General features: G+C 40.2%; 2 protein-coding genes across 3 annotated transcripts in view; one reads left to right on the forward strand and one right to left on the reverse strand.

Moving 5' to 3' along the window:
- Positions 1-14,516, reverse strand: part of LOC126238324 (coiled-coil domain-containing protein 149) — a 52,771-nt gene extending 38,255 nt beyond the window's left edge. Inside the window, exons 1-4 of one of the 2 annotated variants that reach the window (XR_007545318.1) lie at positions 14,499-14,516; positions 14,066-14,322; positions 11,689-11,847; positions 6,203-6,367 (exon numbers count right to left, since the gene is read on the reverse strand). Coding sequence is in view for 1 of the 2 variants with exons in the window: in XM_049947783.1 (XP_049803740.1) it covers positions 6,203-6,367; positions 11,689-11,847; positions 14,066-14,122 (381 nt within the window). In the remaining variant the exon portion in view is untranslated. Of the gene's footprint in view, positions 1-6,202; positions 6,368-11,688; positions 11,848-14,065; positions 14,323-14,498 lie in introns of those variants that run through there. The other variant, XM_049947783.1, reaches the window with a different exon arrangement.
- A 1,571-nt stretch (positions 14,517-16,087) lies between these two features.
- LOC126198682 (transmembrane protein 192) overlaps positions 16,088-24,618 on the forward strand; it is a 38,902-nt gene continuing 30,371 nt past the window's right edge. The window contains exons 1-3 of the mRNA XM_049935181.1: positions 16,088-16,237; positions 16,310-16,447; positions 16,526-16,642. Of these exons, the coding sequence (XP_049791138.1) occupies positions 16,199-16,237; positions 16,310-16,447; positions 16,526-16,642 (294 nt within the window). The 5' untranslated portion in view covers positions 16,088-16,198. The remainder of the gene's footprint in view (positions 16,238-16,309; positions 16,448-16,525; positions 16,643-24,618) is intronic.

Here is a 24,618-nt window from a genome sequence, read left to right on the forward strand (position 1 = left end):
TAAGCATTCTGTGGCTCTTGAAACTAGTCGAGACATAACAACATAATCGGCATTGGTAGGCCAGTAAAGCCATGAAGCATAACGACAGTGATCCTGAAATTCTCATTAAGAGGTATGCAAAGAATGAAGCTAAAATGTACAATTACAACAACTCTCCTTTTTTAAGAGGCTGCTCAGAAAGAGTTTCTAGGACAACCAGTGTTCACAGTAAAAAATTACATCACTATGCTTGGGTGAGTAAAGCGTAGAGAACATTCCACAGCCTGTGCAGTCTCTACTTAAAACTAGGATAGTTCTGATGACAAACGTGAAGTGTAAAGGATTAAAAAATTGACACTACATTGGAAAGTGGTGCACTGTCAGTGGTTCATTACAATGAGAGCAGAGTGGTATGAGGTCACCGCGTTAACAGATGAGGATGGCTGGTTGGGGGGTGGGGTGGGGGGGTGGGGGGTTAGAGAACCGATATGTAACCTAGTTAAAATGATCTCCTTGCAACAGGAGGAAGTCACCTAGGCATTAGGGATAGCCAATGTTCATGCCAGAGTGATAGATGCACAGCAACACTGAAGGTATTCAAGGAGACAGAACAGCTAAAAGCCATGGGTAGTTGAGCTGCTGTCTTGGCAGCAGCATCAACAGCCTCAATCCTCAATCCAGGCTCAAATGGCTCTGAGCACTATGCGACTTAACTTCTGAGGTCATCAGTCGCCTAGAACTTAGAACTAATTAAACCTAACTAACCTAAGAACATCACACACATCCATGCCCGAGGCAGGATTCGAACCTGCAACCGTAGCGGTCACGCAGTTCCAGACTGAAGCGCCTTTAACCGCACGGCCACACCGGCCGGCCCTCAATCCAGGAATCCAAACAAATGACACATTACTGCCAGCTTCAGTGAGCAAGTGAGGGAATTCCTGGATTCGTAGTACTAAAGAGTGGTACTTACTTGCTCATTGCACAGAGGCTCTGGAGGACCTGGCAGAATCAGAGCACACAACAGATTTAGAGAATTTGTGTTACCACACATAAAAGGTGATCTGGTACAGGGCAAACACCTCTGCAGTAAAAATCAAGCACTTACCTACAAGGTGATATTTAAAGATCTTTTCGCCACCAACAAAGGTGCACCCTATGCCATGGTCATCCTTAGCGCTGTTGGTGCAAATTAAGATGGTCTCCCCAAATGGCATAAGAAGCTCCAGAAAAGTCGAGCCAATGATTCAAGCCAGACTAGTGTTTGTTTGGAAGTCCAAGATGAGTACTGACCTCTGCACAGAGCCAAGGAGGTGGGGGGCAGGGCTGGGATGGGGGGGAACACATTCACCTCTCACGAACATAGCAGGTAATGCGAGATAACGCTTTCAATATAGGATATGATAGCAAACTCAAAGAGGCACCATGTATCAAACTCTGCTATTCTCTTTTTGTATGAACTGCTTGTTTTACTTTTACTGATGTTCATTTTCCAATCTCTTTTCAAGACAATATCCATTTAACTGCTATTCCAAGTTCTTTGCCATCTCTGATGAATTACAGTGTCATAGCCACACCACAAAGCTTCTCTTTCTTTCCCCTGAAGTTTAATTTCCTTTTCAAATGTCTCTTTAGTTGACAGGTTATAACCCTTTCCTACTTGCTTCCCAACTACTGCAAATACATTTCTCAAGTCTCCCACCAGATCATATTGCGCAAATGCCGCAACATTTCATCGATACAAGTGCTTGACATCTTCAGGTGGTGGTAGTTGCTATTGTCAGTGCTGCAAGACATGACAGATCATAATCACACGGCGGCATCGAAATTTACTACGCCGGGAGCAGGAAATACTCACGCACAGGAAGACAGTCACAGTTGGAAAAAAGGGGCGCCCGTAGTGCCCTCTGCCAGGAGCCACAGAAAGGCGTCCCGTGCTTTGCTCCGTGGCCAATTACTGTGCCGCCGGAAGCTCCTGTGGTTAAAAGCTGAATAAAATCTCTGCAGTTTGCTATGTTGATCATGAATTGTAAGCTCCTGTTTCTCCTGTTTTAATTTAAAATGAAGACAGTGCTGGATTCCAGGCAGCACTTCATTGAAAACCTGAATTCCCTACTGATAAGACTGTCTGCCATATGGATATGTATGGCCTCCTTAAGAACACAGTCACCAAAAGACGACGCTGAGGATAAAACTTCAGTCTTCTCGTAAAACATATGATGCCCCGCTACCAATGATTTATCAGGTTGCCCCAGGTGTGTATGTTGATGACGTTTAACAAAACGTTTTTGCATGGTTCGGCATGTCTGCCCAATATAAGATTTCCTACATTGGCATGGGATCTTACACATGTCACATTTCATAATGCTAAGACCACCTTTGATCAAAGACAACAAATTCCTCAATTTTGCTGGAGGCCGAAAAATATGGTTGATGTCTTGTTCCTTGAAAATTCTTTCTATTCTCCAAGACATGCTTCCAAAATATGGCAAGAACAGCGATGCCTCTGCATCTTCATTTACATCCCTGCTTTGAACTTGCTTCAAACAGAATGCATGGTATATGTATCAAAATAGCCATTCTGATGGAATGCCGTTCTTAGGTGTTTTAGATCACCAGGCAGACTGTCAGTACCTGAGACAACATGTGCTCGATGTACCAAAGAGTGTAAGATTCTTCCATTTTGTGCAATATGATGACAGCTTGTGGTCTGCAAATACAACACTGTGTGAGTCGGTTTGCAGTAGATACTATGTCCCAGTGAACCATCGTCTTTTCTTCTGACTATGACATCCAGGAACAGTAAGATGCCATCTTTTTCCATTTTCATGGTGAAGTGTATATTTGTAAGCTAAGAGAGGATCCAACAGACAAGATTAAGAGAAAAACATCAGACCTTCTCACAAAGAGTTCTATTCCAACTAAAGTCATTAAAAGTCTGTGCCAACAGGCTGCAGTCCCCCCAGGACTGTACAGCCTGCTGATGATATACAAGGATGGATCTTCTCTTCCCCCAACAGTGAGCAACAATGGCACTCTTAACTATTTCCTGGCTAAATATCTTACTTTGGTGCCGGGACCCCATGTACGCAAATGTGAGCATCATATCTGGAAATCAACGGCTTCATAGGACACTTTAAGGCACTTAAGCTACAACCACTGGATCTTGTGTAAGAAAATGACACACTTACAGCCATTCTTATGTTGTCATTTAATGTGTAGCTACCAGGTTCAGCACTTCAGTACACCATCTTCAGGCCATAGTTGATGCTGAAGGGATTAGAATCCATACATACGATGCATCACTGGCCAACAAGTGGTTTACACTGACTACCTGTAACTGTGATGTCGTCTCTCCAACCATCAACTGTCAACCATCAGTTGATCGTGACAACCCCTTCAGCATCAATTAAGGCTCGAAGATGGTGCACTGAAGCACTGAAACTGTTGCTACACAATAAATGACAACATAAGGACGGTGTAGGTGTTTCACTTTCTTACAATAATGAATGGCTGAAGTCCCCCTAGACCTCCTGGCACAAGATGGACAAACAAAAAGTTGGATCATTTGGTTAGCTTTGACGTAGTATCTTTATTTACGAAAGTACCTCTGCAGGACTCGTTGGAGTTTATTAGCAGCAAGTCTGAAAAAGACATTGTGGCATTGTTTAAAGATGTGTTTAATTTATTTCTTATTCAATAACCAATATTTAGAACAAATGAGTAGTGTTGGCATGGGAAGTCCTCTGTCTCCCATGGCAGACAACTATTTTATGGAAGACTTTGAGGAAAAAGCACTCCAGTTGGCAAGTCTCCAACCTTCCTGCTTCTGGCAGAATGTAGGCAATACATTTGTGGTGTGGCCCCATAGAATAGACACACAACCTAATTTGTCTCTGGCACCAGAACTCTGTCCATCTGAATATACAGTTCACCATGGAAGTGGAAACAGATGGTATCTTACCATTCCTGGATGTCATGGTCAGAAGAAAAGACGATGGTATACTGGGACAGAGTGTCTACTGCAAACCAACTCACACTGAGATATATTTGTAGGCCACAAGCCATCACCATCCTACACGATGTGGTACTGTCTTACACTCTTTGGCACACTGAGCACATGTGGTCTCAAATACTGACAGTCTGCCTGGTGAGCTACATCCCAGAGTGGTGTTCCATCTCAATGGCTATTGAGATAGACATGCCATGCATTCCGTTCTAAGCAAGTTCAAAGCTGGGATGACAATGAAGATGTGGAGGCATCCATTCCAATGCTGTTCCTGCCATACTTTGGTGGCATGTTTTCAAGAACAGAAAGAATTCTCAAGAGACATGACACTAAGTGTGTTGTTTGGCAACCAGCGGAATTTAAGAATTTGTTGACAAGACAAGACAAGAAATAAAAATAATTTTATGTTACCCACACACCATTTGAAATTATATGCACGAACTCCACAGTATATGATGACAATATATAACAAGCTAATGGGCAAAAATATATTTAATATGAAGCCAGAGAGTCTAAAAATAAGGCTACAGCAAAAAAAAAAAAAAAAAAAAAAAAAAAAAAAAAAAAAAAAAAAAAAAAGGGCTCTGAGCACTATGGGACTCAACTGCTGAGGTCATTAGTCCCCTAGAACTTAGAACTAGTTAAACCTAACTAACCTAAGGACATCACAAACATCCATGCCCGAGGCAGGATTCGAACCTGCGACCGTAGCGGTCTTGCGGTTCCAGACTGCAGCTCCTTTAACCGCACGGCCACTTCGGCCGGCTAAGGCTACAGCAGATTCTGTGGAAGAAATGCTACTATTCATTAGAAGAATTCATAAAGGATGACAAGATAATTTGAGCAAGGGGTAATTAATTGTTAGTCTTTTATTGTATGTGTAACAAAATTGTATTATTATTATGATACCATTTGTTAAAACGCCTTGTTGTAATTAATTGTTAGTTTTTTTATTGTATGTGTATTTTTATATTGTATATCTAAAAACAAGATGGTCAAGATGTTCTTTGACCATCTTGAGCTTTGGAAACATGGCATATATATGTTCCCATGCCAATTTGGGAAACATGCCGAACCATTCAAAAACATTGTGTTGAACACCATCATCATACATGGCTGGGGCAACCTGGTAAATCAGTGGTAACAGAGCATTGCCTGGACATGGGGCACTGCATGTTTTAGAAAAAAACTTAAGTTTTGTCCTCAGTGTCATCTTTCTGTGACTATGCTCTTATGGGGGCCATACATATCTGTACGGGGGGGTGGGGGGACAATTTTATCAACAGTGATGCAGGTTTTCAGTTAGGTGCCACCTAGGATCCAGCACTGGCTACCATTAAAATAAACAGGAGACACACAAACTTACAATTCACAGTCTGACACAGCACTTCTGCTGAGATTTAATTCAGCTATTAATCACAGGAGCGTCCAGCTGCAGAGTCATTGACCACAGTGCATGTGCAGAAGGCCTTTCTGCAGTTCCTGGCAGGGGACACTATGAGCAATGCTTTCCTCTATTGCAAGCATCTTCTTGTGCACGTGTATTGCCTGCTCCTGGCCTGATAAATTTTGACGCCGCCACACAATTAGCATCTATCATGTCTTGCAGTACTGACAACAATTACCACCACATGAAGATGTTGAATAGTTGTACGGATGAAAAACTACGGTATCTGCACAACATGATCTGGTGACCAACCTGAGAAGTGTATTTGCAATAGATCCATCATGATATCCTGAAAAGTCACTTTGCAATTACTGTTTCCCTTTCATTTTCTTATGACTCAAAACTGCTGTCTCGTTTATGTGCACGTTGTAGATAAACTTTCACTGCCTGTATTTTATCCTTTACCTTCAGAATAGTAAATACTAATCAAGTGTGGAACAATTCTGTAACATAAGAGGAACAAAGCAGACGTCATCAGTCACCAAACCCTACAGTTTCAGAACAAAGCATTTTGCTTCTGTTGACTATTTTGACATAGCTCAGCACTCTCTCTCTTCTCTGTGTGTGTGTGTGTGGGGGGGGGGGGGGGGGTGCAACTTTTTTCCCTAATCACAAGATCTTTGTGCTGCTTTTGACAGCTGCATCACTGTGCCCATTATATTTAACCTTATCATTATAGCATATTACAAACATTTTATGTCCACAGTTGTTACAAATGCCTAAAAACCCACATCACAATACCAGATTTAAAATGTGATGATACGTACCTTTATATCACCTTGAGCATCTCTAAGTTTTTGTTTCAGATCTTCTGCTTCCATTTTGAGTGCTTTATTTTGTTCTTTGGTCTCCCCTAGTACCTGTAGTATGCTTGGAGCATTAGCACCATATGAATCAATTCCATCATAATATAAAGACAGCTTACTCAAACCCTAAAATAAAACAAATTTCTGATCAAACTTACATAGCATTAACATCTAATTGATGCATAATACAAGAACAAAGTATGAAACAAAAAATCAAAGCTATGCAAAAGCAAAATCTTAATCAGCCAAGTGAAGAAACTAGAGGCAGAAATGGCAGTATATTATACTTAAAAAGACAATAAATCTATATCTACTGGATGAAAAATTGTCAATGACACAAGTAAAAAAGGGCATTATGCAAACATTAGATAGATTAAATGGGGGACATTGTTCATTGTGTAGATTTATAGTGAGGAGTTCCTTGAGGAGTATAATATCCAAAACAAACTCTAAAACATTATATAAAAAAAAGGTCAGCATCTGTAAAATATGTTACCCTTATTACTAAAATAACCTCAAAATTAAACAATAATCAATTAAGGCATAAATAAAACTTACCAGGCAGATGAGAAATGATAGTAGTTATAATCAGAGACTTTCATCTTTCAGGCAAAAGGAACCCTGACTCTTTCAGAATTAAGTGTGAAAATCACTTTAAAGCCAAATTAATGGAAGGCATAAAAGCACAGAAAAAGTGAGATATCAACCATTACTGCAAAATGCCAATAAGATATGAGCATCTGATAAGGTTAGGAGTGGTGAAGTGGTACTCTACAACTCAAAAGTAGAGAAACAACACAGAGAAAATAAAAAGTAGAAAGGTTATAGGTTAAGTTTCCATCAATGATGCGGTAATTAAAAACAGAGCACAAGTTCAGATGAGAAAAATGAAAACAGCTATGTCCTTTTCGAAGGAACCATCTTGGCATTATTTTTAAGTGATTTAGGGAGATTTAGGATGGCTCAATCGAAATTTGAACTGCCGTTCTCCAGTTGAGTTGGTGCTGTTCAGCATTGCACCACCTCATTTGGTAAACAGAAAACAGAATATTAGATGGAGCTAGAATAGCTTACCATAATATTTTAGGGCAGAAGGCCACAATGTTTTCCCTTAAGTGGAAATTTTGAGGATAAGGCTTTAAGCGGCTAAAGAGCCACAGTTGATTTTCCAAAAATTCAAAAATACCTTAACCTTTAAGTTTTCAATGAGGGAATGCACACTAAGTGAAAAATCAATGCAATGACAATAACTAAATTTAAGAATAAGGTTTTAATGACTGAAGGCCCACAATTGATTAACATAAAACAAAGTTAAAATTTTTTATAAAGCATTGTCTATAATACCAACATACCATTAAACACCCATGAAAAGGACATTATAGACAACAGCACTCAGACACCTCCAGGGGGTTGGTGGGGGTGGTGGAGGGGGGTTGGCCTGCCCTCAAAACATTAACATTCACTTAGGTGAGACAGGTGGTGGGCCCAACTACACTTCATCTGTCTGTAACCCAACCAAGAGACAGTCACAGACCAACAGACCAAACAACTTGCTAGCCACCAATCGGTACATAAAAACTCAAAAATCAAACTGTTACAGATGTGATTATCCACAATGAAATATGTATTAAGCTGTCAAAACTACACACCATGTTGGACAGCACCAACAGGTGAGGAAAGGACACTGCCTGAAATTACATTAGTGGCCAGGGCAGGTAATCGGCGAGCCAAAACGCATCGTCCGGTAGGACGACCGACCGACGATCCACCTAGACCATGGCCCATCTCAAGTGATGCGTGGCGGCAATGGTCGGGCGGGCCATGTTGACTTGACGCCGACCTCACAGCTCCAACCTGACTGCACTAGTGCCGCATTGCAAATCCCCGACTGGCAGGTCCGGACTGTGCTCCAGAAGCATTCCAACTGACTGGCAACCCAAACTCACAACCCGAACTGGCTTATGACAGACAATGACCGGGAAGTAATAGCAGTCGAGCAAAGATACTACGGGAGGGTATATATTGATACACGGTGCTAGCAGCACGCACAGTCAGGCAAAGCAGCAACTCAGTGACACCAGTAATTTAAATTAATGTAGTGAGGTGGAAGTACATTAAAAACAGGGTGTAAAATACGTGATGGCGAGAACATGAGCCATGCACAGCTCAGTCACATTTGGTAAAAGAGCACTACGGTATCAGCAGCCTTTCTATTGCATGCTGCTGCTGCTGCTGCTGCTAACAGTTCCCATAACTGATTATGGGAAGTAAACACAATGAATCGTTAATCAGATATGTGTAACCAATCAAATTGCTTGTTCATACATTCCTATGCTTCGCAAATGAAGTTAGCTCGTATTTTGTTTTGGCTACAGCGATTTAGGCTATGCTGATCTGGCCTTCTAATGTTAGCCAGTATGGCCTTGCTGTGACAGTACTGCAAATGGCTCAAAACAAGGCGAAATTAATGCACTTATTTTTTCCAAGGGCATGCAGCTGTTCTGTTAGAGATGACAAAAGACTTGGAGGAGCAGATGAACAGAATGGGCAAAGTTTCGAAAAGAGGTTATAAGATTAGTATCAATAAAATTAAAACAAGGGTAATGGAATGTGGTTTAACTGAATCGGATGATGCTGTTGAATTAGATTAGCATAGTTGACTGATTATGGCCGAATTAGAGAGGATATAAAATAAAGATTGGCTGTAGCAAGCAAAAATTTCTCAAAAAGAGGAACCTGTTAACACTGAATATAAAATTAAGTGTTGGGTTTCTGAACATATTTGTTTGGAATGTAGCCTCATACAGAAGTGAACGGTAGATGTTAAGCATTTGTGACAAGAAAAGAATAGAATTTTCTGAAATATGACTCTATAGTAGAATGCTGAAGACTTAATGGGTAGATCATCTAACAAATGAGGAGGTACTGAAATGAATTGGGGAGAAAAGAAATTCATGGCACAACCTGACTAAAAGAAGGGAAAATTTGATAGGACAAATTCTGAGGCACCAAGGATTTGTGAGTTTGGTATTGGATGGGAATAATGGGGTACAAACTGTTGAGGGAAACCATGGGCTGATACAGTAAACATGTTCAAATAGATGTAAGTTGCAGTAGTTATTCAGAGATGAAGAGGCTTGGACAGGGTAGGTCAGCATTGAGAGGTGCATCAAAACCACAACAACATTACATTCCACCCTAACAACCACCTCAGCAATTGTGATACACTATGGAAAAACAGCCAAATATTGGCAACAACCAAGATTTTGAATATCTATCAGGTCCCAACCTAACAACAACCTAAGGAATCTTGACATACTCAAAAAAAATGTTATTAGATTGGGCAATTTTCATGGGCTATCCTATACTATCATCTGACTAGCTATGACCAACAACAATGAATTGCCAACAGCAGCATGCAACTGGAGAGTTGCAGACATCATAAGTGCACCTTAGTTTTATATCTATACATCATTCAATGGAATTCATCTTATAACCAAAAGATTAAATAGCAGTTTCATTTCAGAGCAAATTATTGTACTTGCACCAGTCTTCAACTTTCTTTTGGTGTTGAGGAGGAAGAAAAGAAAATATTGTATGCTGATGACATGACAATACTAAATAGTGACCAAAATATGGAACAGCTTGAGAGAAGAGCATACATATCTGCAAATGTCACAGCTCAATGGCTGTTGAAAAATGAACTGGTTAAAAATCTAAAACAGACTATGTATGCAGTGTTTAAAAACAAGGAAAAGGCTGTAGACATGGATTTAGAGGTTGATGGAACAAGGCTGGAAGAAGTAGAATCTGCTAGCTTCTTAGGTATTCTTGTGGATAATGAACTGAAATGGAAAAACATATTAATAATGTCTGTAAGAAACTGAGCTCTATCATATTCTTAATTATGCAGCTATCACAGTACTCAGACAAGAACCTTCTGTGTACAGTGTATCATTGATTTTTCGAACCATACTTACAGTATGGAGTGACTGGGTGGGGAAACTCAAACAAACAAAGAGACAAAACGAGTGTTCACATTACAAAAAAAGCTATTAGGACCATTTTAAGAAGAAAGACCTCTGAAACAGGCAGAAACTGTTTCAAAAATTTAGGTATCTTAACGTTTTCATCGTTGTATATATACAAAACAATAAAGTACATCACAAAAGGTATTGAGGACTGGACTACAAATCTAGTGTACACACCCACAATACAAGAAGGAAGAATGAAGTACGGAGCATACCCCACCGACTGGCAATGCTAGAAAAAGGACCCCAGAACTCTGGTATCAGACTACTAAGTAGTCTGCCTAAAAACCTACAAGATAGTGTGCTTCACAATGACTTTCCAAAGAAACTTAAAGACTATCTCATTGATAAAGAGTTTTACAATGTTGCAGAATACTTATGCGATTGAATTTTTATATATTGTTATTCACTTTCAGTGATGTAAAAATGTAAGCTAAAGGTGTAGAAACATAAGTCATAATGAATGTTAATACTTTTACATGTCCTATATTACACGTACATTTACTGTACACAATGTAATCTTACAGGATCAAATAAAATTCAATTCAATTAAATTCAACTTTTCCTCAGTAAATGAATTACATTTGTTGGCACTTACCATGTTGTGTTCGTATGATCTGTTGTTAGTTCTTATGTGGTCTGAAAATACTTACACAAATTATTTAATCATCAGATGTACCAACTAAGTAATAAGTTATTGGTGTTATGCTGTGTATGGCAAACGCCCAAAAAGAAAATAAAAACCATTACAAATCCCCTTTGGTTCATTCAAGGCTGATTTTCCTCTCAACTAATCTCTTCATTAACATGAAAAGGTTAGTGATCCTCACTGTTCATCTGGTTGGTTGTTTGTATATGGATACACAACATCTACATCATGAATTGCCGAGAATTTGCAAAATGAAGACTAGTGTGATTAGATAAAACATTTAAAAATTATTCAACACAATCGAAATCAGTGACCAATGCTTTAAAAACTTTCACTTAATCACGCTGGCCCACAGTGCAGTTGTAAAGATGGTTATTTTTACATTTCTTACACAGTAGATGCCTTTTGCGACATGACAACTGCTACTGAGCTGTGAGAGTGAAAAATATCATGCAGAGTTTGGAAGAACAGTTACGAATCGACTTTGAGGGTCAAGTTCAACTGTCTCAACTGACAGGGGGTATATCGGGTTCAAGATTCAGTATAGAGTTATGTCAAGATTTGCCACTGTTATTACCAACACTGCCACTTTATTGCAACCTGACATTTTCTTAACTGTGTTTCTCTAAATGGATTTTACATATAGGACCAGCACAAAGCAGCTTCGAGTAAGTGGTAGCCTACAGTAGAGTATGAGGGAAGAATGTCAGGAAGGAATGAAAGAAGGGAAAAATGGAAGGAAGAAAGACAGAAAGAAAGATAGTTACCATCTCATGAGATTTTTTCTTGAGAGCAGAATATCGATCTTGAAGCTGCTCTGCCATCAACTTAAACTGGTCTCTCTCTGTTCGGCATTGGTCTAATTCCTTGCTAAGAATTAACAATGCTTCAGCCTTACTCTGCAGCTTTCTCCTTAATGCAGAATTCTGTACAAAGAAAGAACATTTTAGCAATTTCCATAAAGCAAAGCACTTCTTGCTCAATATTTAATTTGCTAAAATTGATATTGTACAGCCTCTGTCACAATCATGTGTGTATATGCCAAGATAAACTTCCTTCAGACCTACAAGCCATTCCAGAAAATAAACATTTATATTTATCAGCGGAATTTACAAACCACTTGAAACACCAACTGACAGCAACAGCTCATTCTGTCTGATATTTTATAGAGCTATCCTTTTATGCGAAACTGCTGGATACATAGTATATGAGAAACTGTCACAAATACCTTACATGCTCTAAATTTACAGAAACAGAATAAGATGAAACTAAGAATGAATAAAAGGCTTACACTGACATTGTTAAGAAAATGCAATCGAACAGCAAATCTAATAGTCTTTGACCAAAGCAGTAAAATTAGTTAGGCTCAGAAATGGATGATGAGTAAACTTAGATTACAAATGTAAGAACCATAAGATGAAAAGACATTACAACAGAAATGGCACTACAAAAGGTCAGAAAGGGGATTGAGAAAAATCAAAGAACGCCATATGGAATATAGTACAGGTCAGTAAACTTTAAAAAAAAGGCAATAAATACAGAAGCAAAAAATGTAAAAGAAGCAGGAAACAAAAGCTGGACAGAAAAGGAGATGGTGGGGAGATAGACAGAAAGAAAGAAAGAAAGAGAGAGAGAGAGAAAGAGAGAGAGAGAGAGAGAGAGAGAGAGAGAGAGAGAGAGTGCGCCCAAGTCACACGTATATATTACATGAAAAAAAAAAAGAACTGGTCAATTAAGTGGAGATTAATTGAAACTGTTGACACCACCTGTCGGCTTTAACCAATGATGACACTGAAGTGACTGACAAATAACTAGCCTAACTGAAATACAGTATTTGTAACATACATACCACAACAATAATTGCAGTCACATTCATGACATAACATTCGTTGCCTTCACCATCTCACAACCAGCCTGTATGCTTTCAACCTAACGTAGACCTTGGACTACACAACATGTTGTCACAATTAAGACTTTGTATTAAAATTCATATTGGCTTTGCAAACCCTCAGCCAAACTCAACTTTTGGCTTATGCTAAATCCCAGACTATGCTACACATCAGTCTGTCACCATAACCCATATAAAAAGAAAATTATATAGTCACAAAGCAAATGTTATTAGTATTCTGTTCTCTTACTGTTAGCATGAATTGTTGAACTGTGTTTTATTCAACTCATGACATACATCTGCAATCCATTTCGTTTGCATACAGGAGATATGTCAAAAATTTATAATACAGTTACAATGCCCAGTATTGATAGAGTCAGTTCACTCTTCTGTGGAGAAGAAAAGTTAAAAATCTGTTTTACATTGTAAGGGTAGCAATTGCAATAAAAAATAAATACAGCCCCTATTGATAGCACAATGAAAGAAATCAAATACTTTCACAATAAAAGAGAATATGGGGGCGTCACAGGAAAACAAAGAAAAAAATCATAGTCATTATAATGTCATCTCTGAAACAGGAAATCAACATGCAATCAAATTTAAGTTTCCAAACAGCATCAAAAGAGGTCTTCTTCCGATGTAATGCTCGCAGGCAGATCACATTTGAAAAAAACAGAGCACACTTTTACATTTTCAAGAAATTGTACGAAAAACTATTTTCTCACCCTTTCCACACAAAATTTCTATATAACTTACATATAATACAAATATGATTGTGATATAATTACGTATTAGCCAACTAAAGTAAATTTCAATTTATAAATGGAATGCAACAGGGCCATGTGAGAGTAGTGGAGAAATTACCCGAAGAAGTTATGTAAGTGTTTTCTCCTGATGTGAATGAACACATAGTGTTTTGTATTTGCATTATACAATTACTGAAACGTGAAAAATGTGTTATTTAATACAGATGGCTCTTACGATGTTCTCAAAAGTCCTTAATTATGGTAGGGATTAACTCGGTAGAGCATACGGTAAGAAAACATGCGATTTCTACCTCTTTTGAGCATTAATTTAACTAGTGCTGAAGTGTCTTAGTTGTTAATGGTGCTGCAGATACAGGATTTTACATTTAGTGACTAATTAGTCTTTAATTACAGGATTTACAACTCTGAAACGTAAGATGTATACGAATATTTTGCACAGCTGACCGGCAACCTATATGTTCCTAACAGCTTTCAAATGATGCAACTTACCTCGGCTAAGAAATTTTCAACATATTCTTCTACGGCTACTTTCCCACCACCTTCCATTGTGTAAAAATAATGGTGTACAAAAAGGTAACACCAATATAATTACTGCCTTTAACGCTTGATAAACATACTGCCATAACAACTGCTGTCACGTCAAGTTTGTGATCACACAGTCCACAGTGTGACCAACTATCAGCGAACTTAGGAAATTATATGATTCGGTCAGCCACCAGGTCTATGTGTTTGTAACGTTGGCAAAACTGTGAAAACATAATGTTTATTTTATTATATTACTAGCTGAGCACCCGGCATTGCCCGAGTATGTATTTCAGTTCTAACATAGTCATTTGCATTAACAGTCAAACTTGATCACACCAATCACTTATGGTTGCTTCAAGTCCATCCCGTACGTAATTTCTGTTGACTTGCCCTTTACCTGCACAAGATCTCACACAATCTATTAGTGTTTCACCCCCCCACACGCTCCATTTGAGCGGCGTGGTGGACTGTCAGCTGTACGATACTCTGCTCTTCAGCGAAGAGTTTTCATAAAAACATAATAAAGATGATAGAAAAATAAAAATGAGGGCTGTTTTCATTTTAAATTAAAATATTAATGATGGACAGCTAAAAAACGAGGAATATGTACAATTTAAAAGCACAGTTGCGATGAGGTGAAATCTTTTATGAAAAAACACTTGAGCACTTCACTTTCCCATGACTTCGGAATGACCTGCATTGGGTAAAAAAGTGGTCTGGTAGAGGAGTGCGTATGTTCCATAGAGGTCTAGAGGGTGTGGGTAAAGTAGTAGGCGTCTGTTAGGCGGGGAAACTACGGAGATGATACGAGGTGATGCAGATACTCAGACGGAGGGAAGGACGGGGTGTGAGGAGGTGTAATGGTGCGTACTGTGTGGCGAGGCTGGTGGTACAAGAGGAAAGGGATATGGGTGGGTGCTGAGACGAAAGGAAAGAGGAGCCCTGATGTTGAGTGGGACAGGTGGGGAAGGATTAAAATTGATAGGATGGATAAATATCGAGGCGGATCTCATTGTCTGGAAGAGGGATTAGGTTGAAGTTGCGTTGAGAGAGGATATGGAGTATGTGTAGGGATGCGTTTGTGAAGGCGCGGCAGCATACCGGGTTGGCGAGCAGAGGCGGTACAATCGGGTTATCGAAATCTACTTTACGGTAAGTTTATGGAATGCGGGGGTGTTCGATGTGAGGGAAAAGGAGGAGGAGGAGGGGGTGGGGGATCTCACAGAATGTAAATAAATAAGTAGATGATAAATAATACATCATCGTGAGATGATACCTGGATGAATTTATAAAACCGCTTGCCACATTTTTCTTTGTGTTTCTTATCATGGGAATTATATGCAGAGAAGGAGACAAACAAGTACTGCACAGTTTAGTTCCCCCGTAGGTCGGACACGATAACTGCTTTGCTTGAAGAGAAGGTACAAGCCGTTATGACATTTCCTATATAGATGGAACGACGACGACGACGTGTTCTTTAGAGATGGGTATTAAGTTCAGATTAGGAAGGAAAAGGAAATCGGCTGCCTTTTTTGCAAAGGAACCATCATGGAATTTGCCTTAAGCGGCTTAGTGCAACCATGGAACAAGTAAATCTGGGTGGCTAGGACGATACTTGTACCGTCGTCCTGTTGAGTGCAACGCTAAACTCTGTGATCTCACCCTGTTACATAGGCTGCAATAGCTCCTCTTGAAATCCCAATAATTGAATACAGAAGTATTTACATACTGGAACGCAAACTGTGCGCTTTTTGGCGGCCAAATGAGTAAAAGAATTATGAAGCTCCGCTACATGAATAACGAAAATAACTGATCTTTCAAGTTAGCTTCTTTCTTATTATTTATAGCTATATCAATTAACAGATAATGAAAGATTAACAAAAATCCTGTTCGACAGTGTGGCAGGGATCTCAAGCAACCGACGTCTGAAGAGAATTATTTATTTTGAGCTGTTGGCTGCCGTGTAAACAAGTGAATCATGCAAGCACAAAGTAAACATACTTTGCATGAGTGACGGGTATTTGTAAATATTGCGGATTTCGACATTTCTGTTACGGTTTTGTTCGTCCTGTCGTAGTACTGTAATGTCAGGCAGGGATGGTTAGCCTTACCAGAAGTTTTAACACATCGACTAGCGTAAGTTTCAGTACTGCCGTTATTTCTGTTACATAGCCCAAATGTCTAACATAAATCTATTTTTATTGTTAGGGAGGAATATTTTTCAATGACAACTCAGTGTCAGAAGATGACGCTCAGCTGCTGCAGCCAGCTGCCGGTTCTAATAGGCGCGACAACTTCGCACCCCTAAACACAATTCTGCTCTCTGCGTTTCATCTGTCCGTTGCTGTACGTATATGTTCACATGCATCTTTCGTTGACTGATACTGAGGTCAAGTATCTATTGAAGCAGTATTTTTTTTCCAGGTGGGCGTGTTTTTGGTGTCAGTGGTCCTTAGTGCAGTGAATGATGCCAGCAATCGACAGTGCTTGTCATATTTCATTGTGCTGTATTTGCATGCACTGTTTTGGTGTATATCATGGGTACGTACTTCTCCAAATTATAACATTTTGTGACCATGAGAGGAAGTGCAGAAATATTTATGCTTTCCCTACGCCTCCTTGTTTTATTTTACTCTATTTCTGTTGTCGGCAAAAGAATCATTGCCTCCTACATCACTGAGATTATTTGGATACTTCCCACATGCTAATAGTTTTCCTGAACTGTTAAGATGGGAGCTTGCTGTCCAACACTCCTTGTGTCCCAAAACTCTCCTGACCTCTGACTCTGATGCCTTACCCTTAATTTTTACCTCTTTGTTCCCTTATTGTCACTACGGATGGGTCCCTCTAGTCCTGGGGTCTGAGTGATCTGCCTTTCCTTTCTAATCTTCCACACTCTGTTCCTCTCTCCTCAGTGAAGTAGTAATTGATAGTTCAGAAAGCTAGGATGGTCTCACAATGTTTACTTTTATGTGTGTTTATTTCAGTACTAAACATTTAATCTCATGAAGGTAAGTATTGGCCAGCACTTATGCCTCATAATTGTTAATTTTCTTGGTAGAATTTTCATTTGATACAGCACAAAGATTGGATGGACTTGGAAATTGGCATGTATTCCATGTCATCTAGGAACCAATTGCAGTAGGAGATATGCATTACTTCTCATGAAATTCAAGATTGCATTGAAATGTATACATGAATGATGGCGTTACATCTTATTGACAGCATGGCCACATCCCATCAAAACACATTGCAGGAAATATGATTCCTAGGATTGAACTGTAGATGAAGGGTAGCGGCATATTCCATATATATTATATTTCTGGAAAGCATTTGACACTGTGCCCCACTGCAGACTGTTAATGAAGGTACATGCATATAGAGTAGGTTGCCAGGTATATGATCTGACAAACTGAGTGTGCAGCAATCTGTAACTGTTTGCTGATGATGCTGTGGTGTATGGGAAAGTGTCATCATTAAGTGATTGCAAGAGGATACAAGATTACATAGTCAAAATTTCTAGTGTGTTGAGTGGCAGCTTGCTGTAAATGTAGAAAATGTAAGTTAATGCAGGTGAGTAGGAAAAACAATCCTGTAATGTTTGAATACACCATTAGTAGTGTGCTACTTGACTCAGCCGTATCAGTTAAATATCAAGGCTTAACATTGCCAAGTGATATGAAATAAAATAAGCATGTATGGGTGGTAGTAAGGAAGGCATATGGTGTACTTTGGTTTATTGGGAGAATTTTAGGAAAGTGTGCATCATCTGTGGAGGAGACCACATACAGAACACTTGTGTGACCCATTCTTAAGCACTGCTCAAGTGCTTTCGATCTCCAGCAGGTTAGATTAAAGGATGGCATCAATGCAATTCAGAGGTGGGCTGCTATATTTTGTGTAAGGACATGAAAATAAGATAACAGATATTAGGGCTCATGCAGAGGCATATAGACATTCATTTTTCCACCCCTCTGTTTGCAAGTGGAACAGGAAAGGAAATGACTTGTAATTGTAGAAGGTACACTTCACCATGCTCCATACAGTGGCTTGCATAGTATGTATGTAGATTGTACTGGAAAAGAGATCTGATGTGTTGAGATGGAGTCAAGGATGGAACAGTAGCAATATAAACCTATACTGTTTCAGTAGCTCTGTGCACACATGGTTTTTTCATTGTGTAACATCTTGTCTACAAGCCTTTGGGATCAACAATTGATTGTTTCTACCGAATGTGTGAAGTGCATAATAAATAACTCAGCCCTTGCCACCTTATCCCTGGCAACCGCAGTCACATTCCAGAGGTCATCGTGAGTTCTTAATGTAAAGTCAGGCAAGTTTTTTCCTATATTCATTTCATTTTTGCCTTCCACCCCTCCCTCTCCCCCTCCCTCCAACTGCGATCCGTGGCAAGATATGACCAGCTACGAGCAGCAGGCTGTTTTTTTTCCCATAACCTGCACATGAGCTACCATACACTTGTATTTTGAAAGCTGGTCTGGGAGCAGATTACTTTTTTAGTCTTTAGTTGTTCCATTCATTGAAAAATTACCGTATTTTGTGAGAATCTAACTGACCATCCATAATGCGAAACATTCCAAGTACATGGGAAAACTTCAGCCACAGACTGGCACAGTGTTGGACGGGTACTGTGAAGTGCTCCATGGATATTTTTGCCAACTTTCAGCCTTTCACTTCTTCCATATAATTGTTCACAGAAGAAACCCTTGATTCATAAGAAAACTTTTGTCTGTTGAAACCCATACTCTCCTTCCTTGTAATTCAGTAACTAGTGGAACAGAATGCACCAACCCAGGGAAAGAATATTCCAATTGGAATGTGCTCCATAAAGGATTTTAATGTGATGTGCTTTTTAACTCATTTTTGCATGGCCATTATTCTAATGTTCCAGAGTCCTGTTCCCGCATGTCTACAGATTCTTCAATTCTGGGATACTGTTCTATTCATTGTCATGAAGTATATGCTGGAATTCATTCACCACATTCCTGGCTTCAGTGCTGTCGCTTGTTTCACAAGACCAATCATACTGTCAGTGGTAGTCTGTCAATTATGAGGCATGACATGAGTAAAGTGGCTTAACTTTGAGTCAGATGTTGCAAGTATCTTGCTTAGATTTGTGTGCTGTCAAAGCCTACCATAAGAATGAAAGATACGCTTATGGACATAACTGACTATTTACAGCAAATACTGCCACACAAGTGAGACAGTTTCTGTTGTGAACAATATTCTGCAAGATAAACTGTACCATAATCACATTTCAGGTGAGGTACAATGGCCCTAAAAATTTAAAGCATCCTCAGCTCTTCATTTTAGCCTTTTGGACAACATTTGCAATAATGAGAGTGACAGATATAGTGCACTGATGTGCTCTGCCTCTTGTATCTTCTAACTTGTTAGACCTGGGTGTAATACAGCATATAGTATCTTATCTAAATCATGATATTTATATCATAGGAGGAAAATATTTGAATCTTCAGAGTGAACAAGAAACTCGCAAAGTCAGATCAGTCACCACATAAGAAACTTGGTGAAATATTAAAACAAAATTGTTAAGGCTTTCGTGGCCACTTGTTGAAAAACTGCCTACTGGCTTCTGTCTCGGGTTCTTCGGCTGACGTTCATCTAAGGATTTTTCTGACGTTTCGCCAGCACGAGTGGCTGGCATTGTCAAAGCTTCACCCTCCATTGCCGGTGGTGAACTGGAGCCGAGCTCGCGGGCGCAGACTATATGTACCTGGCACGCTAACGTTGGAGGGCTTCTCCGCGGTCATTTCCGGTGCGGTTCTCCTCTTGCTACCTGCGACGGTCGTTCGCTGCAGTACGGGAAGCCAGGATCCGTTTACCTTAAGGCTTTCCTCTTTCTTGTTGAAACTGTTCGCGTGTTTTTGTATTTCTACAGCTTCTCTAAACAAGCGCGTGTGATAGTGCTTCTCTACAGCCAGAACTTCTGTGTCGGCGAATTTTATTACGTGGTCGGTCTCATTCAGTGCGTGCTCTGCCACGGCCGATTTCTCCACCTGCCCCAACCTGCAATGTCGCTTATGCTCTTTGATCCTGGTGTTAATGGATCGTCCAGTCATTCCGACATAAACTTTTCCGCATGTGCATGGTATACGGTATATTCCCGACATTGCAAGTGGGTCTCTTTTCTCCTTCGCCGATCTAAGACACTCTTTGATCTTCCTTGTCGGTTTGAAAATCGTCCTTACGCCATGTTTGCGCAATATACGGCCGATTCTGTCCGTCACTCTGGGAATGTGTGGCAGAAAGGCTGTACCCGACATTTCTTCTTCTGGTTCCTTACTTCGCCGAGTGTTTGGCTCTGTTACACTTCTAATGTAATTTGTGGAGTACCCATTGCTCCTCAGAACAATTTCCAGGTGTTGCATTTCTCGTTTGAGGTGTTGCAGCTCACATATTCGTCCTGCTCTCGTTATGAGCGTACTAATCATGCCTCTTTTCTGGCTCGGGTGGTGGTTTGACAGTTTGTGCAGGTATCGGTCTGGGTGTGTCGGTTTTCGATACACGCTGTGTCCCAGGTTTCCGCCGTCCCTTGTGACCAGCACATCTAGAAATGGCAGTTTCTTGTCTTTTTCTACTTCCATGGTAAATGTTATGTTGGCATGGAGGCTGTTCAAGTGCCTTAGGAAGTCACCGAGCTGTTCTTCACCATGGCTCCACACCACGAAAGTATCATCGACGTACCTGTACCACACCTTAGGTTTGCAAGTCGCTGAGTCCAGTGCCTGTGCTTCGAATTGTTCCATGAAGAAGTTGGCCACCACTGGACTGAGAGGACTACCCATGGCGACGCCTTCCAGCTGTTCGTAGAAATCACCATTCCACGTGAAATAGCTCGTGGTAAGACATGCATGGAAGAGCTTTTTGATGTCTTGCGGGAACATGGAACCGATGTGCTCCAGAGCGTCACTGAGTGGCACTTTCGTAAATAACGAAACAACATCAAAGCTGACCAGTATGTCGTTTGGTGCAAGTTTCAGAAGCTGAAGGAACTGAATGAGACCGACCACGTAATGAAATTCGCCGACACGGAAGTTCTGGCTGTAGAGAAGCACTATCACACGCACTTGTTTAGAGAAGCTGTAGAAATACAAAAACACGCGAACAGTTTCAACAAGAAAGAGGAAAGCCTTAAGGTAAACGAATCCTGGCTTCCCGTACTGCAGCGAACGACCGTCGCAGGTAGCAAGAGGAGAACCGCACCGGAAATGACCGCGGAGAAGCCCTCGGACGTTGGCGCGCCAGGTGCATATAGTCTGCGCCCGCGAGCTCGGCTCCAGTTCACCACCGGCAATGGAGGGTGAAGCTTTGACAATGCCAGCCACTCGTGCTGGCGAAACGTCAGAAAAATCATTAGATGAACGTCGGCCGAAGAACCCGAGACAGAAGCCAATAGGCAGTTTGAAATATTAAAAGTTTTGAACAGTGAGGGCTCCAGATTTGGGCTACACAATGTATGGACAAATGACAAAGCCTGTGCTTTAGGAGCTAAGAATATGTCAATTAGTACAGCTGTTATTCTGGTTCTGTGTCTGTTATTACCATAGAACATAGCTTTATTATACAGTGCTACAATTTACTGGTGTAATACTAATTTACTTTACCTTCTTACTAACATTTATAATTTGCTTTATCACCTACCATGTTTGTCTTACTTTCATTTATTTTAGACACTTTATTATAACATTGGTATCCTTATCATATCATCATTATCATTTAACAGCTTCATTTTCCCTATGCTGTGTACAATCTTTCTCCGTGTATTCTGATCATGTTAAATCCTATTATTCATGTCACCGTAGTGTTCTTCCTCTTGCTGCAGTGGTCATCTAACATGTTCTTGGTTTTCCTACCCACTGAGTTTCTTAAACTTTTCTCTTAGATTTACTCAATGTTGCTTTCCCTGGCATCCTTGGATCTCATAAAAGTGATCTAACATGTTGGTAGAAACGTAAGCTGACTGACCCTATTTACAGTCGCTTTCATGGCGAGATTGCCTCAACAAATTACGCTTTCAAAGTAGTCAACAATTTCCACAATTCCCAGGGGTAACTACCTATCTTAATGTTTTCTGCATCCCCCCAACCCCCTCCCCCCCAATTGCACCCTGTCCATCTCCCTCTCTTACAGCCGGCCGCGGTGGTCTCGCGGTTCTAGGCGCTCAGTCCAGAATCGCGCGACTGCTACAGTCGCAGGTTCGAATCCTGCCTCGGGCATGGATGTGTGTGATGTCCTTAGGTTAGTTAGGTTTAAGTAGCTCTAAGTTCTAGGGGACTGATGACCTAAGATGTTAAGTCCCATAGTGCTCAGAGCCATTTGAACCATCCCTCTCTTACAGTGACATTACTACTGCTCTGACACCACTTATTTGGCCATTGTATTTCTGGAATTCATCCATCCACCAGTCCAGTCTCAGTTGTGCAGCCACCTCTGTTTCTCCCCAGTTCACATCAGCAGCAGCAAAAGCCAAGGCATTTCACTGCACATGGGATTTCTTGATGTTCTTCATTATGTCACCCATGAAAGTGATAAACAGCAGTAGTAGTGGAGCACTACCTGGCTGGACTCCACTTCTTGTCTAAAGCCAGGATGAAATGACTTACGCCAAATTGCATAAAGCAATGCATTGTTCATACTAGATCTGAGTTGTTCTTGCCAAATTTTCAGGCATATTTCTGTTTCTCAGGCACTTCCAGAATTATTCTTTTTTCGTGTTGTCATATGCCTTTCTGATATCAAGGGACACTGTGATCAGCTCTTTACCTTTACCTAACATTAGTGCCACTGTTATTACTCTTTTCATTTTGCTTTTAATGCTATTGTGTTCAGATTATTTTTGCTCTATTTAGCAAGATTCATTTTCCTGTTGCCCCTTTCTTGTCCCACACCTGCTGCAACCCCTTTTTTCTCTTTTTCACACCCCATTTTTTTATCTGCTCCTGCCTAATCAGCTTTTCCTCCATTCCTCCATTTCACCCCTTCCAAGTATCCCTCCCTCCCTTCGTGCATTCTGCAAGACGTGTCATGCTCTGTCACTGAGTGTGGGCTGACCCAAAGCTGGCTATCATTTCAGCCAAGAGTATCCTCAAACTGCACCTGAATGCACGGTGCTCCATGCCACATGAGCAAATCTTGGGTCCTTGCCAGCTCACTTAGTTAAGTTCTGTCACATATTTCAAGATATAGACATCAATGTAATACATTCACTGGAGATTTGGCTAAAGCCAAGCATTCCTTCCAGTTCCATAAATGTAGATGGCTTTGTTTTTAAAAGACATGACAGATGTAGCAGACGAGGGGAACAATAAGTGGATACGTACTCTCTGACTGATTTTTCTGTCAGAAAATCACATCCAATTGTAATGAGCTCAAATAAAATATATGTTCATAGAGATCAAATCACTTAAGTGAAAGTCCGTTATCTGTGATCCCACCAAACCAAAAATAGGTGGGATGATCTTTTGAAACAGCCCTTTCAGGTCTCAAATTGTCAAGTGAGTATTATTATTGCTGATGACGTTAGTATAAATTTTCTTTTTGCATGTAAATTCAAGTGCATGCTTTCATCAAGTGTAATGCTACTTCAGCTTGCTCCTACCCAGCAAATAACCAATAGTCACAGACTCATAGATAAATTTGTAATAAAATCGTCCAATTGAGTAATTCGTACCAGTTAGGCATCAGACCTGACATACCTGTCCAGGACATAATTTTCATAAGTCACTCAATTAACTACATACAGAGGCTTTAATGTGACTGAATGTGCAGATGAGTTGCAAGAGAGAGATTTGGAGAGGACTTGCTCCATTCCTAGGCATAAATAACAAACTTAATAGATTTATTAACAAACTTACTCAACTATATGACAAGTATCTTCCCCATAAGACCATAAAAATGAGAAGGAAACCTGAACTTTGCCTAATGGTTGATGTAAAACAACTAATGAATCTCAGAAACACTGCACATTGGGACAAGCAACTCTCCATGTCAGAAAATCACGTTGCTTACAGTGAGAAGCAGAACAAAGTCAGTCAATCTGTCAGAAATGTCAAACACTAAGTAACAACAGGCAGAGATCAGCTACCATGTATGATAATGTGTGTGGTCTAAGTACAGCCAAAGTAAAAGCTACATCTGATCCCATTGGTTCGACCAAGGAATTAAACCGGTATTTCACTTTCCAATAACTATCATCGAAATGCAAATAAAACAGAGAATTATTAATTATTTCATGGGGGTCATAAAACACAATAGCCCCAAAAGATTCTATCTTAAACATGTTACAGGCAATATCATAAAAAATCTGTCGCACATATCAGATCAGCATCTACGGGATGTGTTAGTATTGCAGTCCTAAAGGAGTTCAGGAACACCCTGACTGGTCAGGAAAATAGGTACAAGGTAAGAGTAATGGTGGTGATGGTGGTGGGAGGAGAAGGAGGAACAGATAGTTAAAAAGACAAATAGGTCCTTTT

This window comes from Schistocerca nitens, chromosome 1, assembly GCF_023898315.1.
Source record: "Schistocerca nitens isolate TAMUIC-IGC-003100 chromosome 1, iqSchNite1.1, whole genome shotgun sequence".
Classification (NCBI taxonomy): domain Eukaryota; kingdom Metazoa; phylum Arthropoda; class Insecta; order Orthoptera; family Acrididae; genus Schistocerca; species Schistocerca nitens.